At 43.2% G+C, this 17,735-nt stretch overlaps 1 protein-coding gene and 1 pseudogene across 2 annotated transcripts in view; one reads left to right on the forward strand and one right to left on the reverse strand.

Moving 5' to 3' along the window:
• PBK (PDZ binding kinase) overlaps nt 1-17,735 on the reverse strand; it is a 39,359-nt gene that overhangs the window by 18,885 nt on the left and 2,739 nt on the right. The window contains exons 1-2 of one of the 2 annotated variants that reach the window (XM_012435247.2): nt 7,152-7,361; nt 3,178-3,255 (exon numbers count right to left, since the gene is read on the reverse strand). In XM_012435247.2, coding sequence (XP_012290670.1) covers nt 3,178-3,235 — 58 coding nt within the window. In that variant the 5' untranslated portion in view covers nt 3,236-3,255; nt 7,152-7,361. Of the gene's footprint in view, nt 1-3,177; nt 3,256-7,151; nt 7,362-17,735 lie in introns of those variants that run through there. The other variant, XM_012435248.3, reaches the window with a different exon arrangement.
• LOC105705293 (transcription initiation factor TFIID subunit 9-like) lies at nt 8,007-17,577 on the forward strand (annotated as a pseudogene).

The following is a 17,735-nucleotide window of genomic DNA, read 5'->3' on the forward strand; positions in this document are numbered from 1 at the left end:
AAGTACTAGGCATGAAAGCAGCAAGAAATATGACCATACAAAGAGAAAAATAAATCAACAGAAACATACCATAAGATGACAGGGGGCCAGGCGTTGTGGCTTACACCTGTATTGGGGGTCCAAGGCAGGCAGATCACTTGAAGCCAGGAGTTCAAGATGACCAGCCTGGCCTATGTGGCGAAATCCCATCTCTACTAAAACTACAAAAAGTAGCTGGGCATGGTGGCATGCACTTGTAATCCCAGCTACTCCGGAGGCTGAGGCAGGAAAATTGCTTGAACCCGGGAGATGGAGATTACAGTGAGCTGAGATAGCACCATTGCACTCCAGCCTGGATGACAGAGCAAGATTCTGTCTCAAGAAAACAAACAAACAAACAAAAATGACAGGGATGGCAAAATTAGCAGATAAGAACTTTAAGACAAATCTTAAAAATATGCTCAATGATATATAGGAAAGTCTGACCATAAGGGAAAAAAAGATAAAACAGAACCTTAGAAATGAAAAATACAATGGATAAGAATAATATCATCTTTTAAGACAGAGCAACAAAAACTATCAGAAATGAAGAGAGAAAAAGATTAGAAGAAAATCATCCATTAGTTATGAGACAATAGCAAAACAGCACATTTACATCCAACGATAGACAATTCCATTGGGTATAAAAGGTCTAAACAGAGCTGTCCAATACATCATGCTGCCATGTGGAAATCTGTGCTGTCCAGTAAGTTAAGTCAGTTGCTACTGAGCACTTTAAATGTGGCTAGTACAACTGAGGAACTCAATTTGTAATTTTATTTAATTCTACTTAATTTGTATCCAAAATCTTAAATAGTCACATGTGGCTAATGGCAAAACAGTCCAATTAAAGGCAATTAAAGTTGTCAGAATGGATTAAAAACAAGACATGCCATTTATAATAAACTCAATTTAAATATAAAGACACAAATAGGGCAAGAGTAAAAGGTTGAAATACAACATTAAAACACAAATCAAAATAAATGTGGAGTGGCTTCATTACTATCACATAAAGTGGACTTCAGAACAAAGAGTACCACTGAGGATTAAGAAGGGCATTTCATAATAGTTAATCTATAAATTCATCAAAAGCAATAACCATTCTAGGCCAGGCACTTGTAATCCCAACACTTGGGGATCTGATTTGAGGTTATGTATCTTGGTGAATGCTGCATGCCTTTTAAAGGGAGGTCAAGGTGGGTGGATCACTTGAGGCCAGGAGTTTAGACCAGCCTGGCCAACATGGCAAAAACTCGTCTCTACTAAAAATACAAAAATTAGCCGGCCATGGTGATGCATGCCTGTAATCCCAGCTATTTCAAAGGCCAAGGCACCAGAATCACTTGAGCCCAGGAGGTAGAGGTTGCAGTGACACGAAATCACACTGTTGCACTCCAGTGTGGGTGACAGAGGGACACTCAGACTCAAAAAAAAAAAAAAAAAGGAAAGAACCATCCTAAATGTGTATATATCTAATAACAAAGCTTCAAAATACATGAAGCATCAACAGACAGAAATTGGGGGGAGGGTGGGGAGAAGCAAATCCACATTGTAGTTCAACTCTCTTCTCTCATAATTAATATAAAAAGTACACAGAACACCAGCAGGGATATAGAAGACCTGAAGAAAATAACATAAACAGATCAATCAGCTTGACCTACTGACATTTACAGAACACCCCAACGAGAGTAGAAACAAATGCCCATTTTCAAGTGCATGCAACATTCACCAAGATACATACACCTCAAGTCAGACTGATTAAGGAAAAAATAAAATATAAAACACCAGTACCAGATATGAAAAAAGACACTAGAAGGTTAATAAGAGTATATCAAGAATAACTTTACACCAGTACATTTGACAATTTGGAAGTGATGGACATATTCCTTGAAAAACACTAAGGAAATTCACAAAGAAAATAAGAGATCACTTGAATAACCCTGTATCTATTAACTGTGTCACAGTTAAGATCTTCCTACTAAGAAAACTCGAGGTCAAGATGGTTTTGCTGGTGAATTCTACCAGTTCAAGGAAGAATAATACCAATTCTACATAAAGTTAAAGAAAAAGATATTTCTGTTAAAGAGAAACATTTCTCAGCTTACTTTATGAATACAGAACAACCTAATACAAAAACTAGACAGATATCCCAACAAAGACAACTGTAGTCCAATATTCCTCATGAACACAGAAAATACCAGCAAATCGGGCAATATAAAACATGTATCATGACCATACTGGCTTTACACCAGGAATGAAGGGTCAGTTTAATACTTGAAAATTAAAATAATTTACCACATTAAGAGATTGAAAAAGAAAATAGATTCAGAAAAATCACTCAACAAAGTTCAATACCCATTCACAATAATAACTAGAAGTAGAAGGAAAATTCCTCAAACTAATAAAGGGCATTTGTGAAAAATCTACATCTAATATAATATATTGGGAAACAAGGCAAGTATATCCACTAATATGTCTATTCAAAAACATACTGGAGCCAGTGCAATAAAAAAAGTAAAAGAAACAAAGCCATACAGACTGGGGAACAAAGTAACACTGCCTTGACTCATCCACAAATGACCAACCATACACAATATCCTAAGCAACCTATTAAAAAGCTAATGGAATAAATGAGTTTAGGATGGTTGCAGGATACAAGGTCAATAGGAAAAGCTGAGGACGAGAAATGGACGACATAATATTTTCTCAGGTTATTTTCTAGAAATTTAATTTTAGCTATTTTCTATATGATGAGAGTTAAGAGTCAAGGCTCATTTTGTGCACATGGATATCCAGGTGTTTGTTGAGAAGATTTTCCTTTGTCCATTGAGTTGCCTTGGAAAATATCTTTCCCTCACAAGAGCAATGCGTGGATGGGAGGGAGAGAGGTAAAGCAGTTCATTAAAGGATCAAGCTAAGTTGATTCTTGAGCAGAGAGAGCCTCTAAACCTGTTAGATTGTCAATAAAATTAATCCAGAGATGATCTAACTGTGGCCTATAAAATAAGTCTTATTTGTTACAATTAACATCATAAAGGGGATTTACAATAAAGTTTCTATGTGACAGATAATTGAAGGATCAAACTAAATAATACTAAGACATTTCTAAGAGAAACAACAATAGTAATCGTAAAAAAAAAGTCACATCTGCTATCTTACCAGATTTCTTTTTTTCTGATAGTTTGCATGGTGTCTTGAAATTACTGATCCCTTCCATTGTAGCAACCACTCTAAGTCCTATGATGAATACAAATTGCAAGTTACACAGCAGATACAAAAATGCAACTCTCATTCATGACGAAAAATTGCCTATAACATTATCACTCATTTTATCACAAACAAAATTTGAGAACTAAAAAACACCTTGACAAATACTTCATCCAATTTTACTTAAAATGAGAAAACTAAAAGCAAAAGGTACAATTACTTATCCTTGGTCATAATATTAGTGATTATTTTTGTTTTAAAGTAATATATGCACTTAACTTAAAAAAAAAAAAAGAATCACCTAGTACAACAAGGTAAACAATATGTCTCCCTCTCGCACTTCCCAGGAGTAGTTCTTAACAGGTCTCTTACATCCTTTAAGGAAACTGTGCAAGCAGCATTATTCGTAACAGCCAAGAAGCAGAAACAATAGAACTCTCCATCAGATGATGAATGGATAAACAAAATGTGGCATATCTATACAATGGAACATTATTCAGTCACAAAAAGGAATAAAGTACTGATATATACAAGAATGAACCCTGAAAACATTATGCTAATGAAAGGAGCCAGATACATAAAGGCTACGTATATGATGATCCCATTTTGAGTAAATGTCTAGAACAGGCAAATCATGGAGACGATAGCTTGAATAGTTGCTGGGGGCCGAGGAGACAGAGAATGTGGAATGACTGCCAGTGGGTATAGAGTTTCTCTGGGGTGATGAAAAGGTTCTAAAATCAGAAAATGGTTTAATATATTCATCTCTGAGTATACTAGAACTACTGAGTTTCATACTTTCCAAGCATAGATTTTATGATACATTAATTATATATCAATAAATGGTTATAAAAATTATCTACGAAAATAAAATGAGGCCAGGTGCAGTGGCTCACATCTATAATCCCAGCACTTTGGGAGGCCGAGGCAGGCGGATCATAAGGTCAGGAGTTCAAGACCAGCCTTGCCAATATGGTGACACCCTGTCACTACTGAAATAAATACAAAAATTAGCTGGGCATGGTGGTGTGAGCCTATAGTCCCAGCGACTCGGGAGGCTGAGGCAGGAGAATGGCTTGAACCTGTGAGATGGAGGTTGCAGTGAGCCGATAACGAGCCACTGCATTCCAGCCTGGCAACTGAGCAAGACTCTAACTCAAAAATAAAATAAAATAAAATAAAATGAGGCTGGGCACAGTGGCTCACACTTGTAATCCCAGCACTTTGACAGGCCAAGGCAGGCAGGTCAGTTGAGGTCAGGAGTTTGAGACCAGCCTGGCCAACATGGCAAAACTGTGTCTCTACTAAACATGCCAAAAATTTAGCCAGGTGTGGTAGTGTGTACCTGTAATCCCAGCTACTCAGGAAGCTGAGGCAGGCAGGAGAATCCCTTGAACCTGGGAGGCGGAGGTTGCAGTGAGCTGAGATCGCACCACTGCACTCCAGCCTGGGCAACGGTGAGACTACATCTCAAAAAAAAAAAAAGAACAAAAGAAAAGAAAATGTACATATCACATAAACAAAGCAACTCAATTTGTTTCTTTCTGCTGTAACATATTTATGAATTTTTATTTTAAAATTTTTTTTAAAAAATTAGGTTTCCTATTATAAAGCAAAACTGTTCCCACATGTCAATAAGCTCATTTGTCTATAAAAAGTTGGGAGGCAGAGAGATTTGCTTAAATTTTTTATAGAGCCCTTAATTATAGCATCTTTAAAAACTGTTCTAAAGGGAAAAAAATCATCTCAAAGGCCCAGTTTTAGTTGTCTATTAATGACAAGTTTGTTCATCTTGTTTAAAATGTAGCTGCAATCACTACTGTCTTCAGATTTCCCTGTACTGAGAACACTGAGCCCCTTTACATGTATTTGTCAAGAATATAATAATTTTATGAAGTGACCCATTTAACTCAAAGGCAAGAACAGCAGTAGAATTTCTGAAACCAGTTTCAGAACTTTGGGGGAGGATAAACTATTCAGCAGAGTGGCTTGCAGGAGGTATTTCTACTTGGGAAATAATTTCCCCATGTCATTCTGACTCCCTTCTTCTATCTGTGCTATCTTTCCCCACAGGACGCTGTGATAGAGCACATCGAAAATCTATCTATCTGTGTGAAGCTACTCTTCATTCACTCAACCAGCATGCACACACTGAGCACATACCATGTGCTTAACAGCGCACCGTTCTACACTCTGGAAATAGAGCAGCAAACAAGACCCAAACAAGTATGAAGATCAACATACACTATTTCAGGAGAAATATGTATCAGTGAAGGGAGGCAGAAGGCCTGGGAAGGGGCTTAATATTTGAGTTTAAAGTGGTCAAGGAAGGTCTCCTTGAGAAACTCATTTGAAGGACACGAGGGAGCAGACCCAAGCAAATATCTAGTGGAAGTCTTCCAGAGAGAGGACAAGCAATATAAAGACCCTGAGGCAGAAATCTTCAAGAAAGAGGCCAGCTAGCAAAGGGGAGAAGCAGACAAAGTCAGGGAGGCTGGCAGTAGGGACAGGCAAGTCAAGTAGAGCATCGTACAGGACTGTGACTTCTACTCAGCTGTAGTCACAGTCAAGATTTCAGCTTGCACTGCGAGGCAGAAAGCTGTTGGAGAGTTTTGTGGAGAGGAGCCAAACAGGTAGGTGGATACGGGTCTGGAACGCAAGCTGAAGCTTTAAGTTTGTGGGATGGCAGCACGCAGACATCATTAAAGCCGAGAGATTAGGGAAGATCATCTAGGGAGTAACTGTAGAGAGAAGAGAGGTGAGCCCTAGGGCGTCCAAGCTTGAGAAACTAAGAACAAAGCAACCAAGGAGGGGCCGGCAAAGTAGGATGCAGAAAACCCTGAGGCATAGCGTGTCCTGGAGAGCTGCTGAGCCTTAGAACTCTCACTGCCTTTTCCCCTCAGTCTAAGGGGAATTTAATATGCAGACACAGCACGTTTTAAAAAAGAAAACCTCTCTAAAAACAACTAGGTTTAAACAAAAGTCTTAACATTTCCTTATATTTTCTTAGGACTGAGTCCCACCTCCTACTCTGAACTACTTGCACCTTAAAGTACCATGTCCTATTCATTTCACAGTTGTCTGAGGGCCACTTCCACTCCCACCCCTCCCCAGTCCCACTCCCCCACTCCCCCACCGCCCCTGCCACCGCACTCTCAGGTTTAGGTATTGACTATTGACAGATATCGACAGATGGTTTTTGGCCAGTAGCCCAAACTCTGCCTCAGATTGTTACCTATTGTATACACAGTCTTAATATTAATTGTTAAATTAGCATACTAATTCTAAATCACAGGGTTCTCAAGAAGATGACAGCCAAAAAAAAAAAAACCAAACAAACAACAGAAACCCACACACAGAAAAAACAGTGAATATTTAGATGAACATCCATTTAAAATGGCAGTAGGATGACCATGAGCACAATTTCATACTCTGGAATACGTAAGATCTTTTTCACAATCAAGTACTGTTTAAGAAGCAGCATTCAAGTGAGCAGAGCTCAGCAAGCTTATCTCCAGCTCTACCGAGTCAAACGTCAGTGACCTTTGGACCCTAAGCCTGGGACCCTGGGACTCAACAGGATACTACTGACAAAGCTAAAGTGCGGAGGGGCAGCAGAAAAATAGAAAAACTAAAGAATGAGAAAAAGTAAACATAAGGAGAAAAGAGAAACAAAGTGGCTGTAGAAAGTCCAAGGGGAAGTGTGGGCCGCATGAGTCCTCAGGTCCTCTGCATCTCACACGCTCCGCAGGGTTCGGGGTGGAGGTCAGGCTGTTGTTTACCCGATCCTGGGGCTCACGCGGGGCGGCGGCCAAAATCCTCCTTCGGGTGTAACCAGACCCTCCCCTGTCACGAAAGACCCCGCAGAGTTCTCGGCTCCGGGCTCGGCCCCCACCCGGGCTCGCAAAAAAAAAAGCTCCCCTTACCGGAGTCTCACCCCCGGGAAGGAAAGGGCGGAGGTGAAGAGAGGTGGCGGCCAAGTCCCTCTTCAAAACTGGTCCCAAGAAGCCCCGAGTGAGACCCTGCAGCTGCGTCTGAGCCTCCGGCGCCGCCGACACTTACGACCGGCAGGAGCCGTTGCAATTCGAACCCTCCTGGCTTTCAAAATGTCGCGCGCTGCGCCAGCGTCTCCCTCGAACTACGGGGCGGCATAAAAGACAAGCCCCGCCGATTCGCCGTTCCTCCTCCCTCGCCCAGGCCTCCAGGCACCCGCGCGCGTGCGCAACGCGAGAGAAGGAAAGCGAGGCACGTGGAGCACAAACCTTCAGAGTAACCACCAGCCCTTCCGAGGAGCACAGACCGATAGAATACACGTGCCTGTGCTGAAGGCTGAAGCGTTCCCCAATCGCTCACATCTGTGCTGAGTGTGTCGATTTTATTACAGGTTTAAGAAGCCTTGAAACACTGCAAGGACAAATGTGTAGCTTAAGGAACAATCATCTTTAGTGGAAAAAAAAAAAAGATATTTAGAAATGTTGCTAATTCATGTAATTGCTACATTCACTTCAACATTCTTTCATTTATTCAACGATTATTTAGGAACATCTGCTCCCCAGGAGGGGATGGGCCGAGGGGCAGACCGGGGGCCCAGAGCTCGGGGCAGGGGGTACCCCTTGGGGGGCCGTTCCTTTCTGTTTAGAGGTACACCAGGGGTTGGAAAAACCACTCCAGGCAAAGAACTTGCATGAAGATCAGTGGGTGACTAAGCCCCGCAAGTCTGATCACCACCTGGCGGTGTCTCCAGGACACACGGAAGATGTGCCCTGAGACATCCCCCGGGGATGGCGCAGGTCCTGAGGGTCATGGGGATCAAAGAATATGAGCCAAGAGGCATAAATCACATGTTGGGCTTTGCCTTCCCCCATGTGACCACAGTTCTAGATGATGCAAAAATTTACTCAAGCCATGCTGAGAAAGCCACTGACGTGCAATTGCAAGCCAGTGTGCGCAGACCAGTTTTTTTACCTCTCCTCCCCCAAGAGATTTGTATCAGGTATTGCAAGGCAAAGAAATCAAACCCCTTCGCCATTAATCAAGCCGTAGTCAAGCCCTAGATTACCTCCCAATAGATATTGCTTTACAGCTCCAACTCTATGTTGCAGGGAAAGCCCCAAAACGGGGGCGCAGAGGCCACCTGGCTTGGAACAGGATGGAATTCAAGAGCAGGCTCATAAAGTGAGAGCAAGTTGATTAGGAAAGTAAAGGAATAAAAGAATGCCTACTCCAAAGGCAGAGCAGCCTGGAGGGCTGCAGGCTGGCTATTTTTGTGGTTATTTCTTGATCATATGCTAAATCGAGGGTGGATTATTCATGAGTTTTACAAGAAGCCCCTGGGGATTTTCTGGAATTTGAAGGTTCCTCCTCCTTTTAGACCATGTAGGGTAATAACATCCCCGGGTTACCGTAGCATTTGTAAACTGTCAGGGCACTAAGGGGGGTGTCTTTTAACAGCTAAATCATTATAATTAGCCTATAATGAGCAATGAGATTGACCTGAGGTCATCCATTAGTGGATTCACTTTCAATCTTGATTCAGGTTCTTTTCCTGGAGTGGTTTTTGCAACCCTGCTATACCAGGAAAGGGAACACTGAGTGGCCCCCGTGGGGTGCCATCTTGGTTTTTGTGGGCTTGGGCTGCCCTCTTTACTGCACCCTGCTTTATCAGTGGGGGGGTCTCTGTGAACTCTATCTTGTGAAATCAGTCCTGCCAAACTCCTGTCTCATACAGCCCTATTTCTTTACAGAAAAAGGCATCAACTTCTGACGGAAGAATAATGGTCCCATGACATCAGTGGGCTAGGGGAGGTCCTCAAATGCCAGTGGTCCTGGAACCCAGCAGGTGTCCAGGCTCTTGACACTGTTTTGAGAATGAATCCAAGGATGAGTTGGAAAATAGTGAAAGTAAGGAGAGTACACCCGCAATCCCTTTTATTGCAAAGGGGAAAAACACACTTAAGAAAAGGGATTGCGGGTGTACTCAAGAGAGTCAGGCAGGAAGGTTTGCACTTTCTCTCTGTATGGGTTTCTTTAACCAAGGTGTTGAATATTCATGAAAATTCTTGGAAAAACATGGAGATTTCTTGGAACCGTGGTGCCACTGATTTTTACACCAAATATGGGTGTTCCCAGAACGGTCATTTGGCTTGTGGGTGTGATTTAGTGTGCCAGTGAGCATATAATGAGGTCCTAGGGGAAACCTATGTCAAACAGCGCCAGGTTGGGTCTAGTTGGTTTTAGCCAGCTTGGTCCACACCCTGCTTTTCAGGGTTTCATCAGCCCATAGCCCCTACTCATGGGAAACTGCTGTCTGGAGTTTTTATTCTCCTGTGACCACTCTACATTATTCCTGTCTCACACAGGTTAAATGTTGGTTCAGTTACTAGCCAACCAAGTATTCACACACCAGGCACACCACCCCCACAAACCACATCTGTGGCAACTAAAGTAAGGACTCGAATGTCCCTCACAAGGCAAAGGTTTACAGTGCAGATGTCAGCTTCACATTGCCCTGTGAAGCATTAATTCCTGTGACATCAGCAATTCAGAATGTTCTCATTAATCCATCACTAACAGTCCAGTCACATTCTTACTATATTAATATGGTGTCATCACAAACCACTGCCAATGAAAACATGAAGAAGAAGATAATGATGATGACTATGATAATTTGTAGTCTAGCTTTGATGCAAGTAACATGTATACTTGATCTTGAATTCATTGTACTGAAATCAATCATGCATGCTGGATGCTTTCAAGTTGTGTTTTAGAAGAGTTAAATAATATTGCATGAGTAAATATAGTTACTCTACTTTTCAACTGAAATTCAGATTTCTTTAATAGGATCAATAATGGCTTTTCATCAGCCTTTAAGTATAAAATAATTAAGTTGTCCTTCATCAGTTTGAAAAAACATACACACACACACACACACACATTTATAGAGCACCTACTTCTACCCTTCAAAGCCCAATTTTTCAGGGCTTTGCTTACTTACCCCATCTCAGGAGGAGGCAGGGGACGGGGAGCTTAGGAAACGTAGCCTAAGCTAAGCCGCTAAGCCTTCCTAAGGTAACGAGTTAGTCCACTAGGTTCTGGGGCCAACCCCCTCCCTCCCTCACTGCATCCAAATCACTCCTCTCCTCTCCTAAGTCTTTACCTTCACCCACCTAATAGTCATTTTTCTTCAGAAGCAAACAATAACAACACTAGCACTTATTTAGTATTTATTTATGTCAGTTTTATGTATTTTGTATTTTATGTATTATGTATTAACTCATTTAATGTTTTATGTATTCACTCATTTAATCTTCATGACTCTATGATCTAGGTTACTATAATTGTAAACTCCATTTTTCAAATGAGGAAACTGAGGCACAGAAAAGTTAAGTAATTTGCCTAAAGTCACAGGCTTTAACAACTGGTAGAGCTTCAATTCGAAACCATGTTGCCCTTAAACTTCCTCTTTAACAAATGTGTTCAAAATCTCTTCCACATGACACATGCGTGCACACACACGTACACCCCTCCACCTCTGGGGCCTTCCCATTTCTGGTCACCCTCTTCCAAGCATAGAAGCACAGTGTCTCACCTCTCCTTCTATCGACTCTCATTCTGATTGTTTTGCGTTGGCATTATATTATAGACCTCGCCACCTTTTCTTTAAAGATCTATAGTGTTCTATAGTTTTTATGAAGTCCTACATTTTTACAAGCCTATTTTCTACTCTTCCTGGCTATAAAATCCTGCCTAAAGCCAGAGCCTGAAAGCTTCATAATTAACCACTGCTAGTGAAAGAAACTCCAGGGAGATGAGGTTATCGACGCAGGTGTAAGATGAGGCCAAAAGCATGCACGAGAGCGAAGGCCCTGGCGTAAAGGCTTACTCATCACCATCCTGTTCCCCATCTTGTAATCATAAAACTACCTCCAGAGATTAGCCATAGAAACATCTGAACTTCACAAGTTCAGTGTTACCATCTATGAAATGCAACCATGAACTCAAAATCTTGCATTCCAGTCAGTTGTCATGGAAAACAGCTTGCAAGCGAGATCATTATTTATTTCAGTGTATAAATGGTCTGCTTTCCTCGGTTTAGCAAAAGAGCCCAGAACTCTGACTCGTGGCTGCTTGAGCCCAGAGGAACATCAGTACTGTCACCTTTTTACGGCATAAACTCTAACTTCTGCTGCATGTGGGACCTCACCTTTTGATTTTCAAAGGGAAAACCAAAAATGAAAAAAAATTAACTTTTTTTCTCTCTTTTTTACTGTTACTGCATTCTACTTCTCTTCAAAGCAAAGTAGTAGATGCTGCCAGTTGTGACACACGAGTCAGGAAGAAATTATTTAGCCAGATAGTGAGGGTAAAGAAGTCCTCAGTAAGGTTTTCTTTTTAATGAAAATCAGTCCTCAAATCATCTTTTAACAAAGAGCAGCCTGTAAAATCGAGCTGCAGACATAGACAAGCAAGCTAGAAGCGTGCATGTGTGAATGCCGGCACAGTAAGGAGCAGGCAACATGGCACTGGCCACGTAGAAACCCTATTTGCATAATAAAGGATTAGGGTGGGTGGCCAGCTATGTAAATGTCCACCTGGTCCAACCAATCTTGGGCCCTATGTAAATCAGACACTGCCTCCTCAAGCCTGTCTCTAAAGCCCTGTGCACTCCACCACGGCTGGAAGTCCCACTGGGGCACCCCTCTCTCTTGCAGGAGAGAGAGCTGTTCTCCTTTCTCTTTCTTTTGCCTATTAAATTCCGCTCCTAAAGCCACTTCTTGTGTGTCTCCATACCCTATTTTTGTAAGATGAGGAACCTCGGGTATTTACCCCAGACAACAATGCCGCTTCAATTGGTTTGGTGGGAACTTTTAGGAAAGAAGAAGAAAAATATCAAAATGTTAAGCTTTTATCTTGTTACATCTGTATAGCCAACCAATCAACCTGACACGTCCCTAGGGTGCTTCTCAGGTGTCCCAAAGCCATTAGGTCCTCAGATGACACCACCTGAGCATCAGACTTGGATTAACCTGGAAATGTTTAGCAAAGAAGCTAAATGCAAAAGAATATGCTATTGCACAATGCTATTCATATAAAGTTCAAAACAGGCCAAACAAAGCCTTGGTATTTAGGAGTGCATGCTTAACTGACAAACATTACAAGACAAAACCATCAAAGTGACGACCATCAAAATCAGGTTCCTGATCACTTGGAGGCAGAAAGCAGGAAGGTTCAGGAGGAGAACGAGAGGGACTCCGGGGGTGCTGACATTCTAGCTCCCGGCCTAGATGCTGCGACACAAGGGTTTGCTTTGATAAATCGCAGTACTGGACATTTTGTTTTGGGTACTGTTGCCCAGGCTGGAGTGCAATGGTGTGATCTCGGCTCACTGCAACCTCCACCTCCCCTGGTTCAATTTCTCGATCAGCTGGGATTACAGGCTTGTGCCACCGAGTCTGGCTAATTTTGTATTTTTAGTAGAGATGGGTTTCCCCACGTTGGTCAGGCTGGCCTCGAACTCCCGACCTTAGGTGATCCACCCACCTCAGCCTCCCAAAGTGCTGGGATTATAGGCATGAGCCACCCGCCAGGAAGAGCTTTTAAAAAGCAAAGAGACATGTACTCCATAAACATATATGCCTACTGTGTATCCCCAAAAACTTAAAAATTTACATTTAAAAGAAAGTAAAGGAAGAAAAAAAAAGTGTGGTAGAAAGTGAGCCTGGGAAGGTCTGTCACCACATAGTGACACAGCAAAAGTGTTTCATTTATGAATTTGATCTTGTCAATGAGATGCACCTGGTGCAACCTGGAAGGCAGAAATGAGATGGAATCCCCTTCCTGCCCCTTCACCTGTTTTCCATGGCAAGCACAGCTGGCGGGGGGCAGGGGGAGGGGGCTTTGAGGGTTTCAGCAACCACATTCCAGGGTGCAGTCACTTACTTTGTGGGTCCTGAAAGACACTTCAATGGCAGTGGTGGTCTCCCGATCCGTAGATCACAGCTACGTGGGTATCCTTGAATTTAACATGAACCCCACTCCCCCAGTTCCAATCTCCTGCCTGGCAATGGGCAGGTGCATAGTAGAAAATCAGCTTTTCTTTGTAGTCACACTCAACACTTCTGTGACCAGATGTGCACACTCTTCCCCATGCCAGCCATTTCCCCCACACCAGCTGGTATCCTACAATTCAATTCAATTCTGACACAGACCGGAGTTCGTGCAGACCTCACAGGTTAAGGCTCAATCCCACAACACCAGCCCCCACTTCAGATGCCAGTCACAAGTAGTAAGTCCCCGGGTCCATCTGACCTGGCTACAAACTGGAGCTTCCCATGAATCCCTCCTCGGGTTCAATAGTTTGCTAGAGCAGCTCCCAGGACCCACGAAGACAGTTTACTTACTATTTTCAATTTATTACTGAGGATATTTCAGCCAGATGAAGAGGTACAGCAGAGGGCAAGGTCTAGAAGGGTCCCCAGCACAGGTCCCCGTAAAATCAGCGTGAACTACCCTGCTGGCATGTAGATGCATTCACCAACCTGACATCTCCCTGAACCCCACATTTTAGGGATGTTTGTGGAGGCTTCATCACAAAGGCATAATTGATTATAAATTCAATCACCAGACCCTCTCCTCTCCCTAAAGAATGAGGGGTGGGGCTGAAAGCTCTAAGCTTCTGATCATGGCTTGGTCCTTCTGGTGACAAGCTCCCATTCAGCAGCCCAGCCAAATTCACCTATATATCTATAGGTATATAGATATATATAGGTATATAGATATATATAGGTATATAGATATATATAGCTATATAGATATCTATAGCTATATAGATATCTATAGGTATATAGGATAGTATAACAGATGCTCCTATCACCCAGGTCATTCCAAGGGATGAGGAGCTCTGAGTGTGGACCTTGATATCTGGGAGAGGTGCAACTGCAGCCGGAAGCAAGGCAGGGGGCTTGCAGGCAGGAACCGTGTGTACAGCCACCTTGGGACGGCTGCACTCCACCAGCAATGTTCATCCTCGATGGCTAAAGGTTTCCACTTGGAGTTTCCTAACTTTTCCTACCTCCTATTAAGAAGCGAAATTAGCTGGTCCTGGGAATATGGGGCTTGAAAAACAAGAAGTGCTTTGGAAGATGTGCTGGGATCTGAGTGGCCTGTAATTGATGAGTTCCTGCCTCCATTGTGGTCCAGTGAACTGGGAAGATGTGGCAGGGAACTCAAACCCTCCCTAAGGGAAGACGCCTACTTCATGCCTAAGGAAGATGAGTTTTCCATCCTCTGCGATTGTGTAAGGTTTCTGGGCTAGCCCTGACATCTGGCCACAATCTCAGCACCCAGAGTTGTTTTTGTTCCACAGTATTCTTTGCTCCATCCAAAAAAAGAAATTGTCTTGATTCTCAATATGTTAGGGTGAATCAATACAGTGATTGATAGGAAATAATTTTTGGTTGTTTATATTTTAACTACTAAGTACTCAACTAGACTGTACAGGGTGGCCAGGAATTTAGAGGGAATGGAAATCTTTCTGCACACTGGATGCTGTTTGAAATTATCCTGCCACTAAGGCAACAGCAGCATAAACATACTGAGTAAAGAAAAATAAGCCGGATGTTCTCAGGACATCTGAAAATCATTGGTTCAGACCCTTTCCTCAAGGAAGATAATTAAATAAAGAAGTTGGTCACTTTGGAACCCATGAAGCAGAAGCAGAAGAGCAAGCCCAGAGCTTTTTCAGCAACATGACACACTCAGTTTGTTTGTTTTAATTTTAAAAAATAATAATAATTGGCCAGGCAGAGTGGCTCATGACTGTAATCCCAGCAGTTTGGGAGGCTGAGATGGGAGAATGGCTTGAGGCCAGGAACTAGAGATGAGCCTGGGCAACATAGCCAGGCCTTGTCTCTCCAAAAAAAGGTGGGGGTGGGGGTGGGTTAGCTGAGCTCATGCCTGCAGTCCTAGAGCCTCGGGAGGCCAAGATAGGAGGATCACTTGTGGCCAAAAGTTCAGGATCAGCCTGGGCAACATGGTGAGACCCCATCTTTACAAAAGAAAAGAAAATAGTTAGCCAGGTGTGGTGGTGTATGCCTGTAGCCCCAGCTACTAGGGAGGCTGCAGTGGGAGGACTGTTTGGGCCAGGAAGTTTGAGGCTACCATGAGCTATGATTGTGGCACTCCAGCTTGGGTGACAGAACAAGACCCTGTGAAAAACAAAAAAAGCAAACCAAAAGAGACCTGTTCCTCAGGCACAATGAGGGGGTAGGTGGATATCAGAAGGGAAGGGCCCCCTAAGGCCGTAATACCCACGCCCCTTCATGCACCTGTTGATACTCTCAGCATAAATTTAGCGGCCCTCAACCAGAGAAGAGTCCCAAGATAGGCATATAGTTCATTAGGTGGCTGCTATGGTAAATAAGACTTATATGTTTGCTTTTTTGTGTTTTGTGTTTTTTTTTTTTTTTTTCTTTTCAGATGGAGTCTCCCTCTGTTGCCAGGGTGGAAAGCAGTGGCGTGATCTTGGCTCACTGCAACCTCCGCCTTCCGGGTTCAATCGATTCTCCTGCCTCAGCCTCCCAAGTAGCTGGGACTATAGGCATGCGCCACCACGCCTAGCTTATTTTTGTATTTTTAGTAGAGACGGGGTTTCACCGTGTTGGCCAGGATGTTCTCGATCTCTGGACCTCATGATCCACCCACCTCGGCCTCCCAAAGTGTTGGGATTACAGGCGTGAGCCACTGTGCCCAGCCCCATAGCTTCCTTTTTAATTCGTGTGACAACATGTTCCACGTGTATTGTGTGCACTTTTCACTGCAGACTTGGCATCAGCAGTTTCTTCAAGAAGCCCTCATGTCTTTCTTTTGAAAGTGGAAAACGGGATTTCAAGAACATAACCTGAGTGGTAGGGATAATCATTGCTTCAGGTCTGGCCACTGTTTCTAGGCCTGTTTCTTAAATTGATTTTTAACCAGTTGCCTAGTTTTAACCACACGTTCACCTCCACTTCCAAAAGTAGCTCCCACCGCTGAGTCCTAAGCTTTTTGAGAATCCTGTGGCCTTCCTGCTTCCTGTTCAACACTCAGCTTGATGGAATCTGACCTCTACTTCCCACTCTAAGTCATTCACTGCTGGGCATCCTCTTTCCAGTTCCAAAAAGGCTGCTGGGTGGGGCACAGTGGCTCATGCCTGTGATCCCAGCACTTTCATAGGCCAAGGTGAGAGGCTCAGTTAAGCCCAGAAGTTTGAGACCAGCCTGGGTAACATGACAAGACTCCCTTGCTACAAAAAATTTAAAAATTAGCTAGGAGGGCCAGGCGCGGTGGCTCACGCCTGTAATCCCAGCACTTTGGGAGGCCGAGGCGGGTGGATCACGAGGTCGAGAGATCGAGACCATCCTGGTCAACATGGTGAAACCCCGTGTCTACTAAAATTACAAAAAAAATTAGCTGGGCACGGTGGCGTGTGCCTGTAATCCCAGCTACTCAGGAGGCTGAGGCAGGAGAATTGCCTGAACTCAGGAGGCGGAGGTTGTGGTGAGCCGAGATTGTGCCATTGCACTCCAGCCTGGGTAACAAGAGCGAAACTCCGTCTCAAAAAAAAAAAAAAAAGAAAATTAGCTAGGACTGGTGGCACTTGCCTGTAGTCCCAGCAACTCAGGAGGCTGAGGTAGGACGATGGCTTGTGTCTGGGAGGCTGAGGTGACAGTGAGCTATGATCGCACCGCTGCACTCAGCCTGGGCAACAGAACAAAACCTGGTCCCTAAAAAGGAAAAAAAAAAAGATGTTTACTTTTGTCTCTGCTTCTGATAGCCCATTGTTGTAGGTTTATGTCCATAAGAGACAAAATTGCTTTATTCTTGTTTCACTAAGGTCTTAGGAGGGAGTGAAAGAAGGTATTTATGTCCAATCTACCATTTTTAGCTTTAAAAGTCTCTCATTTATCTTTGTATTCCTGGTATACTTATTTTTGATAGTCCATAGTAAACACTTATGGAATATAAAGAGAGTTATCAAGACAGTTACCCTCTCTTGGCCTTGCTTGTGACAAGACGAGTCAGACCAGGAGATGCTGGGATAAGTTATTCCAAGACACGTTTCTTTTCACTTCTGACTTTGCCTGGCAATCACTTTGTCACTTAGGTCTGAGATCCCAAGGCTGTGCTCCCATGAAGATCTCTAGATTCAACAGGTGTCTGGCTCATCTGGCCTTTCTGACTCCTTCTTAGTTATTAACCTTACTACCCCGACTGACTGATTGCCGAAACTACTCCCGGAGCTCTGGTTCCCAGGCGAAGTTACCGGTCAGGTGTCAGCTGCAGCAGAAACCCTCACAGCTGATCAAGCCCTGAATGTGCTGACTGCTGAGGCTGGTGGGCCTTCTCAAACAGGAAAAAAAAAAAAAACCTTAGGAAACAACCATTCCCATCCATCTGTGAATTTCCGACATGGAATGTCAGCAACCCGGATCTCCTTTTGGCTTGATGGAATCTGACCTCTACTCCCCACT

Source organism: Aotus nancymaae, unplaced genomic scaffold (genome assembly GCF_030222135.1).
Source record: "Aotus nancymaae isolate 86718 unplaced genomic scaffold, 86718_ANA_hifiasm-v0.15.2.pri h1tg000079l, whole genome shotgun sequence".
NCBI classification, from domain to species: Eukaryota; Metazoa; Chordata; class Mammalia; order Primates; family Aotidae; genus Aotus; species Aotus nancymaae.